Below are 25076 nucleotides of genomic sequence, written 5' to 3'. Positions count from 1 at the left end.
AATTTGTGAGTTTTAACCCAACCCTCAGGTTCAAAAGCAGAACTAAAAGGCTGTATCCCTGGATGTCAGGGTCATTATTCTGGGTCTGAAAGGATGCCAGTCCTTTCAGACCCAGAATAATGAAGAACTGGAAGCTGTTCCTGAGGCCCCCTCCTTACAGATGGTGCCATGATGGTGTTGCAGGGCGCTGGTGGAGGCCTCTGTGGGCCAGTATTTGTTTCCATTTTCCTTGTGGTGTGCAGGGAAGGAAAAGGCAAAGTCATCAGCTCATTAGCTGTTGCTGGCTGGTGGCAGTGCTGCTGCAGTGCTTCCTTACACACATGGAAGGATTTGCTCCGTTCTCAAGCCAGACAGCCTGAGGAGATACACACCCCCCAATCTGATCCAGAGCTCCTGAGCTCCGTCCCAAATGAGGACACTGCCATGTGCAGGGGGCAGCTCTTGCTGCAGGCTGCACAGCAGCAATCCATCTCCAGCTGAAACAAAGGGATGCAGGTGACAAGTGATCAGGACCTGGCCTGGGTCACTGATCAGCAAAGTTCTCACTGTTTTTTTGCTGCAAGAGGTCCATTTGGTCAGGTGTCTCCATGACAGCCTTGCAGGAGGGGATGTTCTGAACTGGTGGCTGGCAGCCAAAGGGGCTGCTATTGGCTAAAGGGCACTTGGCACAGTACACTTATCCTTACAGCTGCTGTGTGGAACCTCAGGAGAGAGGGAGAGGTTGGGAGAGGCTGGCTCCTCCCCACATCCCACCTCTTCATTTAGACTGTGCTAGAAAGAAATTACCTCCCCTATAAACAGCCTCAGAGATTTCAGAGGACGAGAGCCATTTGAGACTGGGCAGGAAGAACTCCCAGGATGAGGATAGCCATCCTCCTGAGCCTTCTGTTCCATGCTGCAGCTGCTTCTCACCAACTGTGAGTGATGCTGAACTTCTGTTTCAGTCTCTTTCATCAGTCTAGCTAGATGGACCACATCCCATGCCATCAGCTCTCATGCTTCCTACTCTATCATGTCACCCCAAGGAGTAGCTGAGTCATACACCTTGCCTCCCATGCCTTGGTTTGACTCCTGCAGGTCAATACAAGCCAGCTTTTTGGGGGCCTTCCAGGTCAGATCTGAGGCCCAGAGATGTTTGTTCAGCAGTTGCAATGCCAGATCAAATCATTGGTGTCTAGACTGCAAGGTTATGAAACCACTTCTTCTGAAGACTGCATGGGATGTTTTTGGAGAGCTCAAGAAATTAGTGGAATAAGGGGTTCGAAAAAGATTATAGGGATATAGTTAGGCTAATAAAGCAGAAACTATTTCTCAAGTTTCAGTGAAGCAACAACTTCGCTGGGCAAAGTTGTTGCTTCAGTGAAGCAACTCACTGTTGCTTTTGAATGTTGATGGAAGCCATGGCATATTGCTGGGGGATTCTGCAGTAGTGGGCCACAGCAGGGCAGCTTTCTTACACCTCTTGAGACCTCAAACTGATACCACCTCTGCTGTCCTCCCCCACCACAGACATTACCTGGTGGTGATCCCTGCAGCTCTCCGGTACCCATCCACCCAGGTTGCCTGCCTCCACATCACCTGTCATGAAGCAAAAATTCAAGTGAATCTGGCCTTGGAGCGCTCTGCAGGACGGGAGCTCTTAATGCAAGAAACCATCCAGAAAAAGAAGACTTTCCTGTGCACTAAATTCTGGGTGAGCCACCCTAGGCAAATGCCATCACTGATTTTCCTTTCAGGAAAATGCTTGTGTTACTCCCTAACCAGGGATGACATAGGTGGGGTCTACTTTGTCTTGGTGTAAGCCTTTCAGGAAGTGGAACGGGTGATGTCCAGAGATGCACAGCCCAACACAGTCTGTTGGTCAGCACTGAATTTCCTTTCTGAATCCAATTTTGAAATTAAATTTACGTTTGTTAAAATCCGCCAGTGTTCTGGATACCACCCATGTCCTTCTCCTCCATTACAGACCAGATGAAGCAGCTTTAGCTCTTTCTGAAGGACTTGTGCAGGTTCACAGCTAAAGCTCAGGGAAATGGTGTCTTGCAGGATATACTGCAGTTTCTGTAGTACTTGAAGTCAGGCAGCAACTCAGCTCTTGGGAGCTACTAAAGACTAGTTGGATGGAAATGAATATGCTTGTCTTTCTAAACAGCATCTTAGAGGTTATTTATTGTTGGTGAGAACTTAGCAAAGATCTGGGATAAGGCAGACATGTCTAAGCAATATCCCTTCTGCTATACTGTGTATTCTGTGCTGAGGCTGCTGGGGTCTTTGGCATCCAGAGTCTTCCTGGTTGTGTTTTCTACTTTAGATTTCTTGCTTGTAAGTGCTGGGTAGTTCTGAAAGTCTAGCATTTGAGGCTGCAGAACTGCTTGATCTCTCTCTTTTGATTCTCTGCTACCATCTCTTACCTTTCTGTCATCTGCCCATCTTCCTGAGCAAGTCTGAAGACCCAAAAGTGTCAGATGCTTGCTTGTCACCAGTGGGAAAAAGGGCAAATTCCATGGCATGCAGGGCCTCCTGCTGTTCATGTAGGACTGTTTGAGATCTGAACGTGATCTGGTTTCAGAGGTTGTTGCTAATTCTTCCCTCCTGGCACAGTGGGAGGGAAACAGTTAGTTGTTCCATTTTACTCTCAGAAGATTACATGGGGCCTGTGCGCTCTCCTCTCTCTGTACAGGTTGCCCCTCCGGCTGATGGCACAGAGGAAGTTGCCACTGTAAAACTGACCATCACAGGAGACAGGGTCAATGTTGAGGAGCAGAAAAAGGTCCTGATCTGCAAGGCCAGGAGTGGCACCATCATCCAAACAGAGAAGCCCATCTATGAACCAGGGCAGACAGGTGAGATGCAAATGGGAGCAGTCGAGGGTCCCAGGCTTTTTGCTGGTTGCACCACATGGGAAGACTGTGATGCCCTGTGATCCTGCGATGCATGAACAGCCCTAGCAGAAGGCTTTGAGATCACATCTCTTGCTGCGTGGTGTTTTCAGTGTTTGTACTGTGTGGCTTGTGATGACTGTGAAGTTGCAGGAGGCAGTAGCTAATGATAACCATGTCCATGGTACCTTACATGTGGGAATGTTCATGTCAAACGTTACCACAAGTGCGTCTAGAATGGAGACAGGAGCTGGGGAAGCACATGGAACTGCAGTCTGTAGGGAAAAAAAACTGAGATCTGATAATATATTCCCTGATTTCCTTGTCTTCAGTGAAATTTCGCATTGTGACTCTGGATGAGGAATTCCTTGCACTCAATGATTCGGTAAGCAAGTCCTGGGGGCTGTGGAAGAGGCTGCCTTGTACCATGCATGGATCCTACCTCTTTTCCACCCTGCTCATCTACCAAAGCTCCAACTTTTCCACGTTCACCCCTGGCAGGTCTTATGAGTATGCAGAGGGCAATAGTAACTGCCAGGAAGATGGCAGAGGTGGGCATGTCTCTTGCTCATCTTGGTAAAATAGTCATGCAGCTGCAAGTATGGGACATATTGACTCCTGATGTGATGGTGTCACAGGGGGACTGAATAGATTGTAAATTAGGTTTTCCTTCTTGTGGGGAAGGGTGCTTTTAATCTGCACCCTACAAGCTGGAATTTGGGAAATGCTGCTTAGACATTAGGACAAACTTTTTATTGCAACAATGTGGAAAAATGTCCAGAAAAGGCATTTTCATCATTGGAGATGTTCAGTACCCAGCTGGCAAAGCCTATGAGCAATCTGCTCAGGAAGACATGTTTCAGCAGGATGATGGATTAGGTGGCCTCCAGAGGGTCTTTCCAAATTATGTGATCCTATACCTCTGTAACCCTCTTAAGACCACACCTGAACCAGAGCTAGGCTTGTTTGGGTACTGACTTCTAAGTTTTTCTCTCAGGAGGTTATTAGCAAGTGCTGTGTGACCTCCAGATTGGTTTTTCCTTTCCCTTTCTTCAGACTTTACTGTAACAAACCCACTGGTATTTCTACTTTTTGGTGGCATTTGTTTTACTTTGTATTTTTGTCAGTGGTTTTTAGTTTCCAAATCACCAGTTGCACATCCTTCAGAGAGGGCTCTGAGTCTGAACTACCTTGTGTATGGTGCTGGCATGTGTTTCTCTCTTCTAATGTTTTTGCATTTTTTTCCTCCCCAGATTTCCCTGTTTCTCCTGGTGAGTGATGCTGAAATCTCATGTTAGAGTAATGGTGATGGCAGTCATTTCACTGTGCTGTACATACTCAGTTTCTGGTAGATTTTACAGACCTCTGAGTAGAATAGTAGAGCTTCTTTTTTTGTTTTTGTGGGTTTTTTTTTGTTGTTGTATGTTAAATTTTTAAACTAACATACTTCTTTTAGCTTCTTTTTTATGTGCTTCTTTGAGGTTATGCTCCCAGGCACTTCAGTAGAAATCTGTTGTTCTAGACTTGCAAGAGAATAAGTAGAAAACTTAGATGCTTATGAAAGAAAGTTAGAACTGCGAAGAATCTTTGATTAAAATCAGAGTTTAAATAAGTGTAGAAGGAGGCTCAGATGCTGGGAGCAGAATCTGAGCATTATCATGTCTTCAAAATTTCCTGATCAGTCTATACCAAACCTCATTTCCTTAGCTATAGAACCTGGTAGTCTACAATACTGGAATCCTGAAGCTCAGTTTCTATGGGATGTAGATCAATGAGATGCTGGAACAACTCCTTCTCTCTTGTGGGTGCAGGACCCTAAGAACAACCAGATAGAGCAGTGGCAGAACGTGGTCCCTCAGGATGGCATTGCAGACCTGTCTTTCCAGCTGAGTGACGAGCCCCTGCTGGGAACATACGTCATCAATGTCACCAGCGCCAGAGCCTACGGCAGCTTCTCCGTTAAGGAGCGCGGTATGAGCACGCGGGGGTTTGTCTGAGCTGCTGACAGGACCTTGCACTCCTGGTCCAGGAAGCAGGGTGTTTATTCCTCGATAACCATCCTAGGAGCAAATGGGAAAAGTGGTAGCATCTGTCACAGAAAAGAGTCTGAGCTGAGGCTCAGGAGAGGAGACCTCTTTGGGACCTTGGCTTAGCGTGTGGGAGGAGTGCTGTGCATGGCCCCAGACCTTTAACACAGCTATGGATCTCGGAGTCAGATAAAACAAGGCAATTTAGGATGGACTTTTCCAGAGAATATGAAGTCCAGTGGCCTCTCACTTCACTTTCATTCCCTAATCAACTGTATTGGGAGGCCAGCCTTCTCTCAGTGAAAATAGCTGTCAGAAGTACCAGGGACATGGGCATGTTCGGTTTTAGTTTGGGAAGGAGCAAATCATCCAGGGCCTACAAACAAATCTGTTAAAGATACATGGAAAATCTTTCCTTTCCCCTTCTCATCACCTTCCTTCTCCGTTTCCTGTCCCTTATTCCACCATTGTCTGCCTTTATTTTAATTCTTTGTGAAGGCTGTCCCTGGCCTGTGTTTCCTACAGTTCTCTGGTTTTGCCTTCCAGTGCTGCCAAAATTTGAAGTGATCTTTGAGGCGCCAAATCAGATTTATGCACTAGAGACAACCTTCCCGCTCCGAGTATGTGGCAGGTGAGGATTCTGACTGGAGGGATGGCCATGTGCTCATTTCTGGTCTGATGTGCACAAGCTGGATGGGTAACCATGAGGAGCTAAAGGGCAAGTCTACTACACTTCAGTCACAGGAAGCCAGAATCTTCCATGGCAGCTGCTTGCACCCTGAGGCAACACAAAACATTCCTGTAACTATCATTCTGATACTCTAATGCCTCTTTTCTAAAAACACTTCACAAATCTCTGCACACAAAACCTGAGGGAACAGCCTACCCTTTGACAAGCACCTGTTTGTGGGACTGGTCACGGCAGATATGTGGTGTTCATCTCCCTGATGAACAAACTCATGGGAAATGATGGGAAGCTTTTCCAGATTATGCTCAAATGGAAACTAGGCAAAAAGGAATTTCCCCAGGTATGATCCAAGGACAACGCTACAGTTAGCCCCATGTAAAGGTGATTTTTTAATAGAAGGCACTTTCTTAATCACCCATGTTTCTGCTCTTAAGATGATGAATGCTTTCAGCACATCCTGGGGTTGTTGCAGGTGATGCTGATATACAGTGCAGTCAGCACCTACAACACTCTAGTTACCAAAAATAATTTCGTTTGGTGCTAATAATATCATAAAGTGATCTCCCAACACTGCACAGCCCCGGCCTGGCCCTACTTGCTGGGTCAGGACTCCTGGGCCTGCTGTAAGGCTGCCACTCGGGCTATATTGTGAATATCCGGCAGTGAGTGGTCTCTGGGGCTATGCAAAGCAAGCCATGTGTTCTCCCACTGTGTGTGACTGTCTCTTCCTTTCCCTGCTCCCCCAAACAGATACACTCGTGGGAAAAGCGTCCAGGGGATGGTTCATGTGAGCCTTTGTCAGAAGATAGCCCCGTTCCTGCCCAGTGCTTCCAAACCCGATCTCTGCTACAAATTCAGCAACCAGGTGAGATGCTTAGGAAGAGCTGAGCCATGTTCAGAGGCATTTGTGCTCAGCCTCAGGGTAACACAAGGCTGCTGGGTCCTTTAGCTGAAGTAACAGCAATGTTAACCCATTGTTTTGGCTGCTTGGCTACTGCTACCCATGCTGCCTCTCAGCAGCTGTGCCTGATGATTGTGACTAAGCCTCATCATGTGCCTGCTCCACATCCTGGGCTGCAATGCCAAAAAGAAAAGCACCCTGAGAGCAGGGGTTTAGTGCCGCTGCTCCTCTGCCACTTCTGTAACTTCTAATTCAAGTGCCTCGCTCAGACCTTCCTTCTTCTCTCTGTGCTTTCAGACAGATGAGGCAGGTTGCTTCTTCACCAATGTAAGCCTGTCCTCCTTCAGCCGAGACTTTCGGTACTATCGGGACAGCATAGTTGCAGAGGCCTCGCTGGTGGAGGATGCCACAGGTAACTCTGGAATTTCTGGTGCCTGGGAGGAGGAAGGTGAAGGTGTGCTAATCTGACCAAAAGCACCAGAGACTTTCAGGCTAGCAAGGGATCTGAGCCTTCTGAGCCCATTGGGGCCTGCTATGTAACCTCGCAGATAAAGACAGAGCCAGCAGCTCTTGATGGTGTGACACACTCACTCCGAGTGTGGTGTCAGGTGGTGAGGCTCTCTAAAAGCTAGAAGTTAAATGGGAGAAAGACCAGATACCCAGAATCTTGGGCAGATCACCGTTGGGATGTGAAATATGTGTGCAGCTGAACATGTCCCTCCATATTACCAGTGGGTAACTCTGCAGGGAAATTGATGAGGAGTGCTTGGCTTTCTTGCTCCCTCTCTCATGTTTCTGTCTTGCTGCTTTCATTCAGAGATACAGGTCAATGCTTCCCACAAATTACTTATCTCCAGGATTGGCGGGATGGTCTTGTTTGATGATGTGAATTCTTACTACCACACTGGACAGATGTACAGAGGAAAGGTAATTCCCAGTTTCACTTCTTTCTGAGCAATATTTTACAGTAACCTTTACTTACTGTCTTTTCTGACTCCATCTTTAGCCAGGGGCTTGGGAGGGCACACATGACTCCCAGAGACAAAACTCTGGAATTGTCCAGTGTCAGAATAACACCCAAGACTGCTATTTACCAAATTACCCATGATGGGGAGCAGCTATGGGCTTTAATATGTGGGGTGCAAACACAAACATTTGGAATTTCAGCACCCAGGGAGTCTTCTGCTGTGAAAGAGTGGAGAACGTTGGAGGCAGGACGAGATGACCCATTTCTGGTGGGTCAGAAGGGTTGGAAGGGTGATCCCTTTCTGGTTTGAAGGGTGATCCCTTCCAACCTTACCCATTCTGTGATTCTGTGATTCTGTGATTCTGTGATTCTGTGATTCTGTGATTCTGTGAATGAACATGGTAGTGCAAGTGGTAATGCAATATGACAGGAGCAGTGGCAATGTTGATAAAATTATTAGTGACTGAAAGAGTTATCTAGCTGTCTTTGGAAACACTGCTCCTGACTTGGGGAAACCAGAGATTCTGCCTGCTAATTAGATTCTTTTGCACTTCTCTTGCTCCCCATGATATTCTCAGATTAAAGTAATTGATTACCAAGGCAAAGCACTGAAGAACAAAGAAATCCTCCTTGTAGTAAACTGCGCTGAGCAGCAATTTAGGCAGAAGTACATCACTGGGGACTCTGGAACAGCTGCATTTATCCTGGACACCTCTGCCTGGAACAGCACCTTGGCCTCCCTGGAGGTAAGTGAGGAAGGGTGTGTCTTGTGGCAGGGGTATCTGTGCATGTCAGAGCTATTTACTGCCCTACAGACATCTTCCTTGTTCCTTCCTGCAGGAGAGTAACTCAAACCTGAAACACCTCAGCATGTTCTAGATCTTGGCTAAGATCTTGGCTCTCCCTCTGAGAGCTTATTCTCCAGGTCCTGGTTGCTTTCCTCATGAGCTCTCCACAAAGAGACATGTCACTGGCATTGCTCAGATCATCTTACAAAGGTGATTTGCAGCTGACTTGTTTAACTAGAGAAATGAACTGGTTTGGTTTTTTGTCTTGCCAGGCAAGTGTCCTGCATCAAGATTCAGACAGAGAGCCTGGGACAGTTGACATGAGTTACCAGCGAGCCTCTTATTTCATACATCCATTCTACAGCACCAGCAGGAGCTTCCTCTCTATCATCCGTGTGCCAGAGACAATGCCCTGTGGTAAAACGCAGTCTGTCCACGTGGACTTCAGAATTTATGAGGAAGACCTGGAACATGGGCCCAAGCGTGTCATCTTCTCCTACTTTGTGAGTTTCTGGGGAAGCACTAGTGGGTGACAGCTGAAGGCCCAAGATCAGCATCTCTTAGAGGTTCAAGCCTGATATTTGATAGTCTTGGCTCAGGCCAGGACAGGGAGTTCCTTCAGTCATCATGGAACTGGATCCTGGTTTTGATTCTGGTACTGCAGTAACAAATAGCAACAAAGGCAGAACCTTTCTATTAGGCTCTGCACGGGTGCAGGGCAGGTATTTGCCTTACCTGTCCTCTCCCACATCACTTAATCCCTGAGCTCTCCTTTCTAGCTTACTAGAGAGCAAATAAAGGTAATATTCCTCCCCCAACCCCCATTTAATCTCCCAGTTTAATTTCAGGGTTACTTTGATCTTAGTGATCTCAAAGGCTATGGGACTATGTGACCATCCCTTTCTGTGTTCTTTTTTAGGTCACAGGGAAAAGAGGGATAGTCCATGCAGGTCAGCAGACTGTTTGGGTTGGGCTGCCAAGAAGTAAGTGCACTCTCCAGTGTCATGTCTAGCAAGCACTCAGTGGTCTGTGGCATCCACTCTTATTTGGATAAGTGGCGTAAGCCTCCCTGCAATGCAGGGGTGGCTCACCACTCGTGTGCTGCATCAGAGCACCGTGCCTTTCCAGATTTCATGTTTCCTTTGCCCTCCTGCTTTGTACCAACAGAAGAATACTCAGCATTTCCCAGCCCATGGGCTTATACTGTCTTATCTTCAAGTCTCCTTTTGCTGCTGCACCTGCAAACAGCATGAAACTGTAGCCTTACCCTCCATAGCAACTGTGCCTACAAATAATCTGGGTCATTAGGATGCCACAGTTTATAATTTTGATGACTGTTGACCCACTGTTGACTATTTCTCCAGCTCTTGTTTTTTAAAACCCAAATTATAAATATTTTGCGACAAGGTTGCTACTTCGTTGGTGATGGGATGGGAGATGTTGGGTGAGAGGAGGCTTTGAAAGATATTTCACTCTGTGTGGAGACAAGATTGAACTCCAAAGTACCATTTTGTGTCCCCAAGGCAATAAACAGAAAAGTCTTTTGCTGGTCTTGAATACCAGATCCAGAGATGTGCTGATTGTTTCAGCAGTCTCCAGAAATCTCTTTGGTCCTGAAAGACTTCAGTAAAGGAGGAAAGGATTTAAGCAGGCACACGCAGAATGGCAAAGCTGATCAGACTCTGTTTTCACTAGCAATCTACTTCCTCTTATTCCCTCTCTTCTCCACCTAGTGCTGGAAGGCTCCTTCTCCATCCCTCTTACATTCAGCTTGACCTACGCTCCAGCTCCAAGACTTGTTGTTTATGTCATCTTCCCTAATGGAAAAATCATTGCTGATTCTGCCATCTTCAGTGTCTCCAGGTGTTTCAGAAACAAGGTAGGGTTTGTGTCTGAGGCGATGACTAAATGTGTGAGCAGGGAAATGTCTGCTGCAATGAAAGGAGAGCTGTGTTGCTGTGTGTGGCTGATCCTGTGTGTGATGCTGTCACAGGAACTGCAGTTTGTGATTGGTGAAGTGTGCTGTGATGTTTGCAGAAAGTGTGTGCTCAGCATTGTGGGGGCTGCTGCAATGCTTGGGAAAGGCAGAGAGTTGCTGTCTATCTCCATAGGCAACTGCAGCCTGGTAGGATCATAGATAATCCAGCCCAGCACAGGTCATTTGTGTGGCTCTCAGGAGAGCTCAGGGCTGCTCTGCTGCTGCAGCAGACAATTAGAATTGCTAGTATGTGGTATTGGGATGACATCTGAAAGTGGATGATGGAAGAAGTGGATTTTACTGGCCATCCAGAAAGGGCTGAGTGCATCTGGCCATTGTGACATCCTTGGGAATCTGCTTTCTTGGCTGTGTTTTGCACTCCAAAGGTGAATTTCTGAGAGGGCATTACCCCCGCTTCACAGCTCCACAGCTGTTTGTCTGCCATAGACAGCCAGATTCAATCAAGAACAGGAGGAGTTTCAGGAAACTGAGGCCAATCCCACAAAGAGCCTGGAGATAAGGACTAGGCTTATTTTTGATCTAGGGCCCCAGAAGATGGGGCTTCATAAGACAGCTGTGAGGAGTGTGACCAGGACTGGCTGGTTTGCTGGGTGAAGAAGAGAGAACTGTGCTCTGACACGGGAATGTCTCCATGTGCACACTGATGGCTCCCCCTCTGGCATCTTTCCTGTTGGAACCTCGGTGTGGTGTTTTTTAAATACCTTCTGGGAGTCCTTGGGAGGTTCCTTGGCTCTTTGTCCAAGCCAGGTCATTGAAAACTCTCTTCATGTAGGTCCCTTCCCTGCTTGGGAAGTGGTAGGGTGGCCACCCATGGCAATGTCACTCAGGCATTGCCTGCATTCTTCTCATCCAGGTGGAGCTGAGCTTCTCAACGCCAGAGGCTCTTCCTGGCTCACAGGTTGGCCTCCGCCTGCAGGCAGCTCCTGGCTCCACGTGTGCTGTCTGGGCTGTGGATCCAAGCACCTTTTGGATGAAGCCAGGAAAAGAACTGAGCAGCCACTCGGTGAGTGAGCCTGCTCTTTTTCCCTTCCCTCCTGACACCGGGTAGGAAGGAGGCCACTGCACCTGTGCAGAACTTAACTCCAGGAAACTGAAATCATGGCCTGAAGGGATCAGCAGCACTCCCAGTGTGGATGGGTAGGGATTAGAGATTAAAGAAGAGGTTGAGCATCACTCAGTGGTAAAACAGCTTCTGTGCTGGCACTATCAGAAGAGAGCCCAGGAAGAGTGACAGCGATCCTGGGCTTTCTGGCATGCGTTCATACACAGTAGCCAGAAGCAACTCAAACAGGCCTTGGATGCGCAAGAGGAAGGGAATGCCAGGTTTAATTTGCACTGATTTTTTTTTCCCTTGCTTTCTCAGATCTATGGGATGTTCCCATCTTTTTATAACTCCAGGTATCCTCGCCAAGTGTCTGAAGATGATCGTTCATGTGGATTCCCAAATTCTGATGAGCCTGATGTGTTTACGGCATTCAGGGTAAAAATGGTTGATTTGGTGGGTTGAGATCATTCATGAACTGAGGGAAATGTGGCCCCTGACTTTACCAATATCCAAGGGATGCCGCTGCAGACAGGGCAGTGGACAGGTGCAGTTTAGGCCCTTGTAACTCACTTGTTTTTTGAATAGGTGACTTGAAATGTATAATCAAAAATCATTGTGTGGTTGCCACACTTGGGTTGTGTGACTCAGGATGCCAAGGATTATTCATTACTTTAATTGGATTTCACACAATTTGTTTAATCTTCATAGCATGAGCAATTGCACCCTGCAGGTAGAGAAGGCTTAGTACCCAAATGACCATATGTTTGAAAAGGAATAAATTTGGCTGACTCAGGCCAGATGAATTACCTTAGAAGACCTAGTTTGCCAGTTGCTGGGAATCTGAATTATTCCTTCTTAAAATGAAGCAAGAGAATACAGAGGACAGCCAAGCCCCACTGCATGAAGGAACAGGAAGGCACAAGGGCAGAGGGGAGAGGACAATCTTCTGGTGATTAATTTTTTCCTGCAGGAAATGGGGTTGAAAATTATGTCCAACACCAATATCAAGAAACCCAGAGTATGTCCAACCACTCCATTGACAACTATGCTGCAGGAAAGAGAAATGTCTATTTCCAGGCCCATGCTGACGTTTGCCCAGACCCATAAAGTGTATAACAGTAAGTATTTGACAGCTGTTTCTTCTTACATGGGAGGCTTAGTCTTTCATGTGAAAGCACTCCTGGGTTAGAGCCAAGAGGCAGCACTTGCTGTAAGTGCAAGTGGAGGAGAAAGAGGGTTTCCTGTCCCTAAACCTGCTGTGCTATGTGAGGGCTGTTAGTGGGATGTATAGATCCCAGGTTTTATCTGTGGAGTAAGGGAAATGTTGCCTGTCCCATGGTGCCTCTACATGCAAGTAAAGCCCAAAGCATCTCTGGCATTTGAAATGAGGCAAGAGATTTTAACATTTGGGACATCACATTTTGCTCTGTTTCCATGCTTCCCAAGAGCCTTTGCTGCAGCCTGTGTGCTGGAGCTCCTCTTCTCTTAACCAGGACCTGAGGACCCCGTGGTGACTATAGGTCTTTGCTGTTTCCAACAGAGCATCTGACATCAACCTATCATCCCACTATGTTTCCACCTTTTTATGCAGCTGAGGAGAAAGCACACAAGCATTTTCACCAAACCTGGCTGTGGGATTTGTATTCTGTGGGGTGAGTAAACTGAGCAGTGGGGGTTTAGTCTTGGTCATTTTGTGTGGCTGGGAGTGGCAGCAGATGCAGCGGAGTTTAGATCATAGGCAGCTGTGCAAGACACTTAAGGACATGCATCATGGGGCTCATACCTATGGGCTGTTCACTGTTGGAGCTGCTGTATTCATTAAATGCATTTTCCTCTACTAGAAGTGCTGGTCATCCATGACAGGTGGCTGGCATAGGAGGAAAGAAAAGCATGAGGAGCAGCAAACCAGCTTAGTTTACTGCCTACACTTTGCTTTTGGTAGTCCTGTGGGCTTGCATTTCCCAAAATGTGCTCACAGATGTATCCTGGTATGCAGGGGGAGCTGATGCCCATAGAAGTCCTCCACAGGACTGGAAATTGTGTCCTGTGAGAAAGGCTCAGTGTGTACACAGGGTCTGCTGAGAGAGCTTTTGGGGATTTTTCATCTGAGACTTCAAGATTTTCCTGTGTGTTCTCTGAAGACTGAAATATGTTCAGGCCAGATCCTGAGCATATTTCCCATAACATCTGCCCTCTCTCACCTCCACTGTCCTTACAGATACATCCACGTCTTCACCCTAGCAGCAGGTATTTCCTCTGTGACTTGTACACCAACCTAATCTGAGCCACCCAAAGTTTCTGTGTTGTGTGTTTTGCCTTCCTGTACATGCATGGTGAAATAAGCCAAATAATATCAGTACCTTTAGCTATATCTGCTTTTTGTGTTGGCTGTGGTGGCAGCTGCAGAACAGTCTGCTCCTCTCAAAAGTTGTGATGTGTGCACAGGACAAGTCTCTGCCCTGCCCTCATGTTGGGCTTTAAGCTGTCAGTGTTTCACAGGACAGAGAATGGCTGGATCAACCTTTAGGCCAAGGAAAATAAGACTGCTGATATCTGTAAGCCATTTTTAGATGTGTAGAAGGTGAAGTGCTGTCTGTGACTGATAGCATCTTGCAGCCATGTAACCCACTGACCCAAGTGTTCTGTTGATATAAGAACCTGAGGTGGGGTCCTCACTTTTACAAGGACTTGCTTGTAACCCTGCAATGCTGCAAGTTCAGTAGGTGTTGGACTGAAGTGATGGGGTGCTCTGCAGAGAAGAACACAGAGCAGGTCACCTGGTGTGGTATCATTCATTTAAATGCTTCTGTTGCTGTCCACTTCTCTCCAGCCCCAGTGGGAACAAGAGTATCACTGTCACTGTGCCTGACGCCATCACAGAATGGAAAGCAGGAATGTTCTGCACGGGACAGAATGGCTTTGGGTTTGCTCCAGCCTCTCGGTTGATTGTTTCCAAGCCCTTTCTTGTAGAGCTGCCACTGCCATCTTCTGTAGTCCAGGGTGAGACCTTCAACTTGAAGGCCACAGTCTTCAATAACCTGCAACAATGCATGAAGGTAGGTGAGCCCTGATAGCCTCTGCAAGGAAAGTGGGACGTGGCTGACACCTGTGGCCTGTGATCATAGAATCGTAAGGGAAGGGACCTTAAAGATCATCCAGTTCCAAATCCCATTTGAGAAGTCATGGCAATTCAGTGACGTTCCCTCTGACTGGAAAAGGCAAAACATTACCCCCACTTTTAAAAAGAGAAATAAGGAAGCGCCCTTGACATGCTTGAGAGTTGGGCCTGTGCAAACCCCATGAAGTTCAGCAAGGCCAAGTGCAAGGTCCTGCACATGGGCTGGGGTAATCCCAAGCACAGACACAGACACACTCATTGCCCTTGATAACCCTGGTCAGGTTTGCCAGGACTTTAGTGTTCCCAACCTGATCCCTGGCTAATCAAACTATCTGTGTGTATTCCTCTCAGGTTGCACCCCTACTTCCACCTTCTGTAGGCTTCCTTTTTGTGTTGTTGATGTTTATTTATTGCCACCTGACATCCCTTCTGCCCCTTCAGATCCAAGTGACCCTGGAGGAGTCTGCACACTTCCAGCTGAAGCCGTGCAAAGGCTGTGTCTACAGCCGCTGCTTGTGTACCGGGGAAGCCAAGACCTTTCAGTGGAGTGTCACAGCTGAGCAGCTGGGTGAGAAGCACAGGGAGGGGGGGTGGTGGAATTGGGAAGGGATGGGACCAAGGTGGAGGTGTTTTGTGTGAGCTGACATAGAGTGAGGAGCTGTTTGCTCTGTTACCCAGAGTACTCTGCACTTATCCTGTGGTCATGGTTACTCACAAGCCTGTGCTTGGAGGTACAGAAACATTTAGGGCTCTGATCAAATTTTTTGTTATCAGCCGGTGATGTCTATTGTATTAACAGGAAGTGTTTCCTCAGAAAGTGTCTGATGCACCTAAATGTGTGTTATTTTCAGGGCTCATGAACATCACCCTCAGCACAGAGGCTGTGGCCTCCAAAGAGCTCTGTGGTGAGGAGATACCATTTGTCCCAAAACAAGGACAGAAAGACACGATCACCAAACTCATTCAAGTCCGGGTCAGTCAAGCTGTTCTGTTACCTAAGCCTCAAAGTAGGCTTTGTAGAATTCCCAGATTTTGTGCGTGTTAATATTGGGAGTTACCCCTTGCTATTCAAAATGGGCAATTATTCTCAGGGCCTGAGCTGGGCTCAGGCATGAGGGCTGATGGATGTAGAAGGTAAAGGGATGTCCTCCACTTCATACCATGGGAAACGTTAAACACTCTTTTATGTCCTTGCCTCTTGAGTTCTCTGCTGAATCTTACGGCACCATTTTCACAGATATTCAGAATTTAGGATATTCTGAAAATGCATGCTGGTTTCTGAAGTGAAAATGGTTGAAAGTAGTTTGTATTTTTCTGTGACAATGATGATACTGCAGCTGACTGTCCACCCTGAACCAGGATTCTGAACATACCTTCTTCTAATCCACTTGTAATCCCGTTTCTCCCCTGGGTGCTCATTAAAATGCTACTTTTATGTGCTCCAACAGCCAGAGGGAGTGTTGGTAGAAAAGGCTCACAGCTCCATCCTGTGTCCTGAAAAAGGTAGATGGATTGTTTTCTTCTTTCACCCTGTTCATCCCCCTCTTCCTGCCTAACCACCTTCTGGCTAATTCCACTTGTTGAACAATTTTCTCTGTCTGCATGATGAAGTTACAGAAGTGTACTCTAATTGTGGTGCCAGCTAGGGCTTTCTCCTAGGCAGGGACGTGGGGAGGTCTGCTCTTTAACTATCAACATCCCTGGCACTAATGTGACAGCTTGAGGCCTTTTTCACCTGTGGAAATAAAACCACACTACTGAACATGGTGAGGCTGGAGGACACGGCTTAGGATTGCTGTTCCTGTCTTGAATTTTATGGTGTATGATGGGGCCATCAGCTGATTTTGAGAGCATGAGGAGCATTGAGAAGACAAGCCTGCAACTGTAATCTTAAATGAGATGGAGTAACTTCTGTAGAGAAAAATAGGTGACTTTGACCCCTGAAGGTTTCCAGGAGAAAATCCTCTCAACCTCTTTATAAAAAAGGGTGTTAGGACAGCACAGTTACCCTGAGGTGGATGGAGGAAATTAAGGGGGGAATGGGACATGGATGTTTGAAGTGATTTACAGCCTCTGTGACAGGAAAACAGGAAGATATCACAGGACAGCCTTGAACATTTCTGGGGATTTGGAAGGCTTTTTTTCATCAGAATCTTTTTCTTTTTGTTCTCCCCACACCTTACCTGACTGGTGTCAGGGAATCCAGCAGAGGAGTCTGTGTCCCTGGTGTTGCCTCTAAATGTGGTTGAAGGTTCAGTCAGAGCCACCGTCTCAGTCACTGGTAAGGAGTTAAGCTATGGTAGTATCCTTGCACATCCCATATCTCTGAACTTAGCCCTAGGAAAGCCCAAATTCCCCCCCACACCACTTCTGAGGTTTCCGAGGCTCCACTGCTATGCTCTTCTCATGTGTGTGGCTGTGTTTCCTGATTACTGACAACCTAAAACGTGCAGCAAAGGATACAGTGTTGTGTTAATGAGCTTCCCTGCCAGGATGGGAATGTGTACAGCTCATATGAGGGGCACAGTGGAACTGAAAAGGTGGCTGGACAGAGGTGTCCCCACACTACTGTGCTTGGCCTGCCTTGCTTGGTGCACTGCTGGGAATGGTCACAGGTAGGAGGAGGTGAATCTTACTGCCCTGGAGGTGGTCAGGGTGCTTATGTTTTGTCTCAGGGGACCTCATGGGGATAGCACTGCAGAACCTGGACCACCTGGTGCAGCTGCCCCATGGCTGTGGGGAGCAGAACATGGTGCTGTTTGCCCCCGTTGTCTATGTGCTGCAGTACCTGGAGAAGACGAGGCAGCTGAGCCCTGAGATCAAGGACAGGGCAACACGATTCCTGCGCAATGGTGAGTACAACAGACCCATCTTGCCCCTCTGCCTTCCCCTGTGTCCAACAGTCCCAGGTTCCTATTCCCCTTCCACCTGGTGCACTCAACCACTCCATTCCTGCACAGCGATTTCATTGCAAATACCACTGTGAGCACTCATGTCCTATCCTGCTTCCCAGGGTACCAGATACAGCTGCAGTATCAGCACCCTGATGGCTCCTACAGTGAATTTGGTACCAAGGATGAGTATGGTAATACTTGGTAAGCCCTGGGCTCTCTCCCTGCTGTCTACCTGCTCTCTGACAGCCAGGAGGTGGGCAGCTTTCTGCTTCCAGCATGGAACCCTTGCTGTCCTATTGTGCCCTTTGTGGACTAAGGCACCCCAGTCCTGGGGATGAACTGATCTTGAACCAGCACATTAGAAATAGTGCAATAGGTAAAGAGAGATCTACCAGTTTCAAACTCCCACTTTCTTTCCTCAACTTCTGCTTAGATTCTTTCTTTCCACTCATTCTTCCTGGTATTTGATGCACTCCACCTCTCTCTGATTCTCTCTTCCTTCTTTCATGCCTTTTTTTCTGCACTCCTCAATCAGGCTGACGGCATTTGTGGTTAAATGCTTTGTCCAAGCCAAGCCATACATTTACCTGGACAACCAGATTATCCAAGCTGCTCTTACCTGGCTGGAATTCCATCAGCTTCCCAGTGGTTGCTTCAAAAACGTGGGACAACTTTTCCACACATTCATGAAGGTAGGAGCCAGTGCACCTTGAATGACAGCACCAAGCAGTTCTTGCCAAGTGTGCTGGTAATTGTTTAAATTCACTTGCCTGTGTTGTAGTGCTTTCTTGAGAGGGAGCGAGCCAGGGATAGGTGAGACCTCTCCTGAAAAGCTCCAGTATTTGCCTGTTACTTTTCCCATCTTTTTGGATGTCTATGCTTTTTTTAGGGAGGTGTAGATGGGGAAGTCCCCTTGACTGCATACATCACTGCTGCATACTTGGAGGCAGGAGCAACACCAGAGGTAAATATTGGGATTCTTTGCCATGCTTTTGTCTTAAGATCTGAATCTTAATGAGCTTAGTGGTAACTTGGAGCAGGCAACAGAGCACCTTGGAGGGACTTGTGGGCAAAGTAATTGAGTGAGTGAGGAAGATTTTACAGCTTTTCAGGAAAAACTCTCTCTTTGAGGAGGACATCCCTGTCAGGGAGAAGGTGAGGTTAAACTACTGGAAACCACTGGCTAGATACCGTGTTGGCCATTTACCAGGAATGAGCTGTTCATTCCTGCTCCCTCTACCTCCCATCCCCTTGCTGGTCCTACCCAGCTGAAGGCTGATCCTGAGGTGGGTGGATCTGCTCCCACAGTCAAGTAAACAGACATAATGTAACTCCTAATAGCGTTTAGCTTCACAAATAAAGCAGAGGTCTGGGAGAGGAGTGCCGTAGGGCAGCTGGAACTGCATGCTTAAGTAATGACAAATAAAAGGGAGCTCTTACAAGTGCTAAGGGTTGTAGCTAGTTACTAGGCTGTGGTACAGGCAAATAAAAACCAATTAACTTGATGGAGAAACACAGTTGTAGACATTGAGAAGTGAAGTTCTCTGGAAATCAGAAAAGTAAGTGAAAAAGCAATGCTTTTCAGTGGAAGGGAAAGCAGTGGGCTTAGAGGAAAAAAAAGGAAAACAGATGGAAGTTAATCTTCTGGCAATATACGTCCTTCAGGTCATCCTTTTTCACCTTAAGTACAATTGCTCATTGTGAAGATGAATTAAACACAGCCGCCCTGCTTAGCAGGCTATGTGTGCTCATTAAGCAGTTGTGTGGTTTTGCTGTGTTTGGACTGGGAAAGTAAGACATGGTGGTGTTATTCCCTCAGGAAAGGTGTTCATTTCTTTGAGAGAGCACTGCTGAAGCCAAAACCAGCTCAGGGGGGAGGTCTGTCAAGCACTTTCCACCAAGGGCCGAAGACACTGCTACTGCTGATAGAGTGCAGGTCCGGGCACAGAGTCACCTGAGTGAATGAGTGGGGTGCTTTCTGTGCTGGCACAGAAACGTGTGCACACTTCTGCTTGTGTCCCAGGGACTGCCTGGCTGCCGGGGGTTTGCGTGTGACCAGCAGCGTGTCCCTCTCTCCTGCAGAGCACGGTGGTGCGCAGGGCTCTGGGCTGCATCGCTCCTGCCCTCCCCAGGGCTGCCAGCACTTACACCCAGGCCCTGCTGGCCTACACCTTTGCCCTGGCTAAGGACTCTCGGCGCACCCAAGAGCTCCTCGATGTGCTTGGCCGAAAGGCGATCAGAGCAGGTACGGGGGCCTCGGTGCCAGGGGAACATCAGAGAAGGGACGGGTGACCTTTCTGAGCCCTTGGTAAGGTGCAGCCTGGGAGGACCACAGCCTCACCCTCTAGGCCCTTCACTAAGGAGAGATTTTAGACATCCACTGAATGAGCTCCTGGCGTGTGCTGCCGACCCTGTGGTGTGGGTGTTGATTTCCTTCAGATCTGTTGTCCTTTTCTGGTGCCTGAAATGGAGGTTGGGGTTTAGGAGACTTGGGCATTCTTGTGCAGGACTGCAAAATGCCAGAGAGGAAAGCAAGCTGCCCCATGTCTTGTTAGTCCCTGAGTCTCAGGGCTGGCCAGTGGGCAGCTGGCTAGTATCAGGTAGTTAGTGGACCTAGCAAACAAGGCAATACAGAATTTGGACAACTGGGAGGTAATGCATATACAGATTTTTGGCATATTAGTTTTTGTATGTCACCTTGGTGTGGAATATGGAATTTTAGGTATTGCAAAACACATTGATTTTCAGCTGCCCTGATGATGTGATGACCCAACCAAAAGGTGTTTACCCAATGGTCTCTGCAGACACAAGCCACTGTGTCTAGGAGACTAGGCCACAGGAATTCTTCCCTGACATCCCTCAAGATTCCCTCTACTACATTCCTTTCCCAGATGGGCAGATCTACTGGAGTCAGACATCTTCCAAACCCAGAACCAGTACCAGCCCTTGGTCGCAGCCAGTGTCTGTGGATGTGGAGCTGACAGCCTACGTCCTCCTGGCCCTGCTCTCCAAGCCAAATGTCACAGAGTCTGACCTCACCATGGCCTCTGGCATTGTGGCCTGGCTCAACAGGCAACAGAATGCCTATGGAGGCTTTGCCTCAACACAGGTAACTCACAGCCAGGGAAGGGGATGTTTCTTGAGAAAGAACCTCTGCAAGATATGCACACAATGTGTGCAAGTGTAAATGCTTTGGGCAAAGGAGCCCTTGGATGTGGTGTCTCTGGATGTCAAAGATGCAAATGTAATTGTGTTTTCCTTTTCAGGACACAGTAGTGGCCTTGCAGGCATTGGCTAAGTATGCAGCACTGACACACAGCACACAGGGGGATGCAGAGGTGAGGGTGAGGTCCCATGGAGGCTTTGGGAAGAACTTCCAAGTCTCCTACCAGAACCGGCTGCTGGTGCAGGAGGTGGCACTGACAGAGGTCCCGGGCAAGTTCTTGGTGCAGGCCCACGGCAGCTGTTGTGTCTTTACTCGGGTAGGTTCCCACAGACCCTGCTGGTGACCACCCTCATCTCCTCATCTTGTCAAAACCAAAACTCTGCTGCACCTCTGTGGAAGGAAATGTGCATTGACTGTGCTTTAATCCCAGCTTGGTGCCAATGCAATAAACCTGTGTGTGGGAGGAAACAGACAGAACCTTCCCAAACAGGAGGACCATGGTGCTTCCATGGCTCTCAAGAGTACTGGAACATGAAAATGTTTTATAGTGGTCCCACTGCACAGTGTCTGACTTGCACAGTTTCAGCTGAAAGTTTGAGAAGGAGTCCATGGAAGGTTTCCAATCTGAGTGACCTTTATTTTGGGTACTGGGACGAGTGTACTTACTGCATATCATTTATCCATTCACTGTCTGGGGTCTAGTCTTGAGGAGTCAAGTAGCCAGTGGGGAAAAAAGGTGTCATAGATGATATCAAATCAATTATCAGTGTCTTAGTTTGTCTTTTTGTCTCTCCCTGCAGATGGTGCTGAGGTACAACACGCCCTCCCCACAAGACTCAACATCCTTTGCCTTGCAAGTGAAAACTGAGCCAGTCAATTGCACCAAGGACAATACACGCTCTGTTACTGTCCATGTCGATGTCAGGTGACTCTAAAAATCTTGTCCCACTTGAGAAGGAAAGCTGGGCATGGCTGGAGAGCTGAGGGGTGCTTCTTGGCTGCGGTGGAGGCACCAGGCAGTTTCAGCAGGAGGGCCAGATGGAGAGCCTTGGCTCTTGCTGGAGAGAGGTGTGCAGCGGTCAGCTCAGACTGGGGACGCTCAGAGCAGTGCAGCCATCCTCTGCACCCTGTGAGAGGAAGCAGTGGCTGCTCCGGCCCCAGCCCTGGCTGGGCTGCCTGGCTCAGGGCACTGCACACAGGGATTGGCGGTAAAGGGAAGGGAAAGGTGGGAGAGATTCTCTTTTTAATGTTCTCGCCCAGAGACTCTTTTTTTATTCTTCTCCCCCAGGTACAATGGGAAGAAATCTACTTCCAACATGGTGATTCTGGAGGTGTCCTTACTGACTGGATTTGCCCTGGCTCCAGGATCGGGGATGTCTGTAAGAATTGTGGAATCAGGGTGGGGATGTTGTGTCAGTGGGACCATCTGTGCCCAAGGAGAGGGGAAGGTTGTATAGGAAGGTGTTGCCTGTCTCTTCCTTGAGCAATCTCACCATCCCTTCCCCTCTGCCATACAACAAACTTGAACACATACTGTTGGCAGTTTCATTGAGTCTTGAGGATGGTGATACTTCTGACCCAATCAGCTTAGCATACCCCTGTCAGCTAAGTACCCTAGGCTCTTGTCCTTGGGGTGTGCAGGAGCAGAATGGCCCTGCAGGGAAATCAGCCTGAAGAGATAAGAGTCCAAAATACATTTGGAAGTGAGTGACTGAGAATCTGCCAACTCAAACTTAGATAAACCTTGTTGGGATGTCTCACAATTTCCTTTCAAAAGACAAAACTAAATTGCTTCCTCCTCTCTCCTGCCCTAGCTGCAGCATGGACACTTAGTGAGAAGAACTGAGAAAACACAAGGAGGTGTTGCCATCTACTTGGACAAGGTAATGTGTGTGCTGCTAGAGAAGCTGCAGGAGCGAAGGGCACTGCCAGATTTTCTGGGAGAATCCAGGACTGGGGCTAGCAGATCAGGATACTCAAGATTCATCTTGAAGTCCAGTGTTTGAGTCTACAGAGTTGTTATTGTCAGTTAGTAGGATCAAATTCAGGTGAGGAGTAAAAAGAACTGCTGGTAAGTGAACTGTCATTTATTTTCTTCCCCAGCTGAGCCATATCTCTGACACATATGTCCTGCATCTGGAGCAGGAGATTGAGGTGACCAACCTGAAGCCAGGCCATGTCAGAGTCTATGATTACTACAACCCAGGTCAGTGTGGAACCATGGGGTGCCAGGGCTGCCTGGGTGTTTGCACTGGGCTCTGTGCAAGGATAACTTTGATGTCTCCTGTTCTGTTGCAGAGGAGCAGGCCCTGGCTGACTATAATGTCTTCTGCATCTGAGGCAGGTACAAATCCCCTCCTCAGCCCCCTGTACTGACCTTCCTCTGCACCCCATCCACTCCCCTGTGTCCCACTGGAGCCCTGTGTATCTCTGATTCAGCATGTTCCCTTCATCTAGGACTGTATCTGAAACTCCCTAAGCAGAATTGTACTACATGGTACTAGTTTCAGCTTATTATATTTGGGTATGGAGAGTTTATCTTTCTGGGGAGGGACTGAAGTAAAACAAAGATAGTGGATCAGACAAAAAAAACCTTTATTTTAGAATCCTTAGTGAGAGCCTGTGCTCCCTAGCTGTTAGCATCCCAAAGTTAATAATTTGGGTCACATTATTTGCTCTCTGGGTTACTCTCTCTTCTGCTCTCATTTCTCTAGGGACTTGGACTGCTTCCTTACTGTCCACTGCTTCAGCTCACAGGGATCCCACTAGTGCAAGATGCCTTAGAACAGTGGGGCTGCTGCATTATTTCTCCTGGTATAATGAGACACCTGGAAAGTCACATCACAGGCTGGGGATTTTGGTGCTGGGACGCATCTCAGGTTGGATTTCAGACTAACTCCAGCCTAACCTATGCTGCTCATCCTGACAGCCATTACCTGGTGAATTTTTTGGGGTGTCTGATTAATTCTGATTGTTTTAATCCGGGGATTTTCTTGCTTGCAAAAAGAATGAAAATAAAATACAAATCACAAATCTGGCTACTGTGGTGTGTGTTTGGACTCTGTGACAGCGTTTACCTGGAAAGAGTGAGCAGAAGCAAACTCTGTATCTCAGCCGTGTCACTGGCATTCATTTCCTCCAGCAGTGTTGTGCAGCCATCAGTATGGGGTGAGGACTCCTAGTCCTGCATGGAGACTGATCCCACTGGGCATCATCTGCTACACACAGATGTAGCTGAGCCATAAGGTCTTGGCTGCTGGTGCACTTTATGCACTTTATGGTGGATGTAAATATACCCTGCTGTGTATCTCACAGACTGACTGTCCTTCTGGCATAAAAAGCAGAAAGGGAGTGATTTTAGTTTCTGCACCTCCTGTGGAGCTGGATCTTGTGCAGGACAAGTCAAACATGAGTTGCCAGGAAGGGGTGCTGCCCTGGGGTTGAACCCTCTGCTAATGAGCGAGGAAAATGAGCAGGGACTTTGCTGCTCCACAAGGAGCTGGACAGGCAATTCAACAGCCAAAGTGTATGTGAAAATTCAACATCTATCACCACTTTTTAAAATCAAATCTCACAATTTAAGTACTGGTGATTATGGATCTTTTAGGCTGACAATGTCAAGTCTCTGTATAAACAGGTAGATCTCCACAGACCCTCCATAGAGCTGGCTGTAAGAGTGTGATGGCTAAGTGAAAAGGCAGGCTTAAGAGTGGAAGGCCTGACAGGTGAGGGTTGAGGGTCAGGATTTGGTTATAGCCCTGAAAGCTCTCCTTACCCTGCAGCAAGTCTGGGATTTGTGGTGGTTTAATGGGTGGGATTTGGAAAGCATGTTTAAATTTTAACTATGATGCTCCAGAGTAATCATGAAGACTCAGCAAGTCCTGTCTGTGAGACAAAGAATGTGCATTTCAAGTTTGTTTGTTTGAGAGTGAACACACCGAGGAGATGTGCCAACAAAGAAGGCTGCTGACAGCCTGCTCTGTGCTACATGTGCAGTTTAACAGGGCTAGAATAAAAGCATGAGCAGCTGGATGGTAGCAATACCTTGTGCAGCACAAGAAGTGGCTGAGATGATGTTACAGGTGTCACTTTCTTCTTGCACCTTTATTTAAACAGGTGCTTTTCCTCCTCTCTTCATTCCATTTCCTCTGTAGTCCATGAGCAATGCAGGTCTCAACTCTGCAGAACAGAATTTTTAATTGCTTTCTTTGAAACTTTTAAAAAACATTTTGCAAATATTTCTGCTTTCTTTGCAAATGTCTTCTCTCTCCCTTGCCTTTACCACTGGCAAAGTCTGTCCTTGCTGATATCAAATAACAGAACTGGAGCCAGTCAGGCCTACAGCTGTTACTGGTATTTGGAGAATACACTGCCTAGAGCTTGGAGTCTTGCAGAGAGGGAGGAACTCCACCTACCACTGCCAATGCCACCGTGTTCTTATAATCTGTTTTGCAGAGCTTAGCAAAGCAGAGGTCTGAGAAAAATCCCCAGCACAGAGGTTTATTGGGAAAATAACTTCTGTGGTGGCTACACACACACAGGAATCCAACCTACCCTTGCTGACACCATGAGGGGTAGCTCATGCAGGAGCCCATTACTGCAGA

General features: G+C 47.6%; 1 protein-coding gene and 1 long non-coding RNA gene across 2 annotated transcripts; one reads left to right on the top strand and one right to left on the bottom strand.

The window, feature by feature from the left end:
- The first annotated feature begins 843 nt into the window (after nt 1-843).
- LOC137469219 (alpha-2-macroglobulin-like protein 1) lies at nt 844-23505 on the top strand. The gene is made up of 34 exons (XM_068181753.1): nt 844-917; nt 1510-1693; nt 2681-2843; nt 3212-3269; nt 4678-4850; nt 5453-5537; nt 6345-6459; nt 6793-6907; nt 7313-7422; nt 8041-8208; nt 8523-8753; nt 9170-9233; nt 9984-10129; nt 11103-11252; nt 11613-11729; nt 12265-12412; nt 12835-12946; nt 14125-14350; nt 14854-14980; nt 15264-15385; nt 15861-15915; nt 16610-16693; nt 17088-17264; nt 17426-17507; nt 17842-17998; nt 18196-18270; nt 19389-19551; nt 20198-20415; nt 20573-20788; nt 21273-21397; nt 21761-21851; nt 22287-22355; nt 22576-22678; nt 22771-23505. The coding sequence occupies exons 1-34, from the start codon at nt 859-861 to the stop codon at nt 22809-22811; spliced, it is 4329 nt and encodes a 1442-aa protein (XP_068037854.1). The 5' UTR covers nt 844-858; the 3' UTR covers nt 22812-23505.
- LOC137469223 (uncharacterized) lies at nt 14073-14908 on the bottom strand. Its single transcript, XR_010996407.1, has 2 exons — nt 14783-14908; nt 14073-14332 (listed from the first exon to the last, which is right to left on the bottom strand). It is a non-coding gene; the product is annotated as an uncharacterized lncRNA (long non-coding RNA).
- Nucleotides 23506-25076: the final 1571 nt, after the last annotated feature.

The sequence above is a fragment of the Anomalospiza imberbis genome, chromosome 2, assembly GCF_031753505.1.
Source record: "Anomalospiza imberbis isolate Cuckoo-Finch-1a 21T00152 chromosome 2, ASM3175350v1, whole genome shotgun sequence".
NCBI classification, from domain to species: Eukaryota; Metazoa; Chordata; class Aves; order Passeriformes; family Viduidae; genus Anomalospiza; species Anomalospiza imberbis.
The sequence above is the reverse complement of the archived record's forward strand: the minus strand, read 5'-3'. Positions and strand labels throughout refer to the sequence as shown.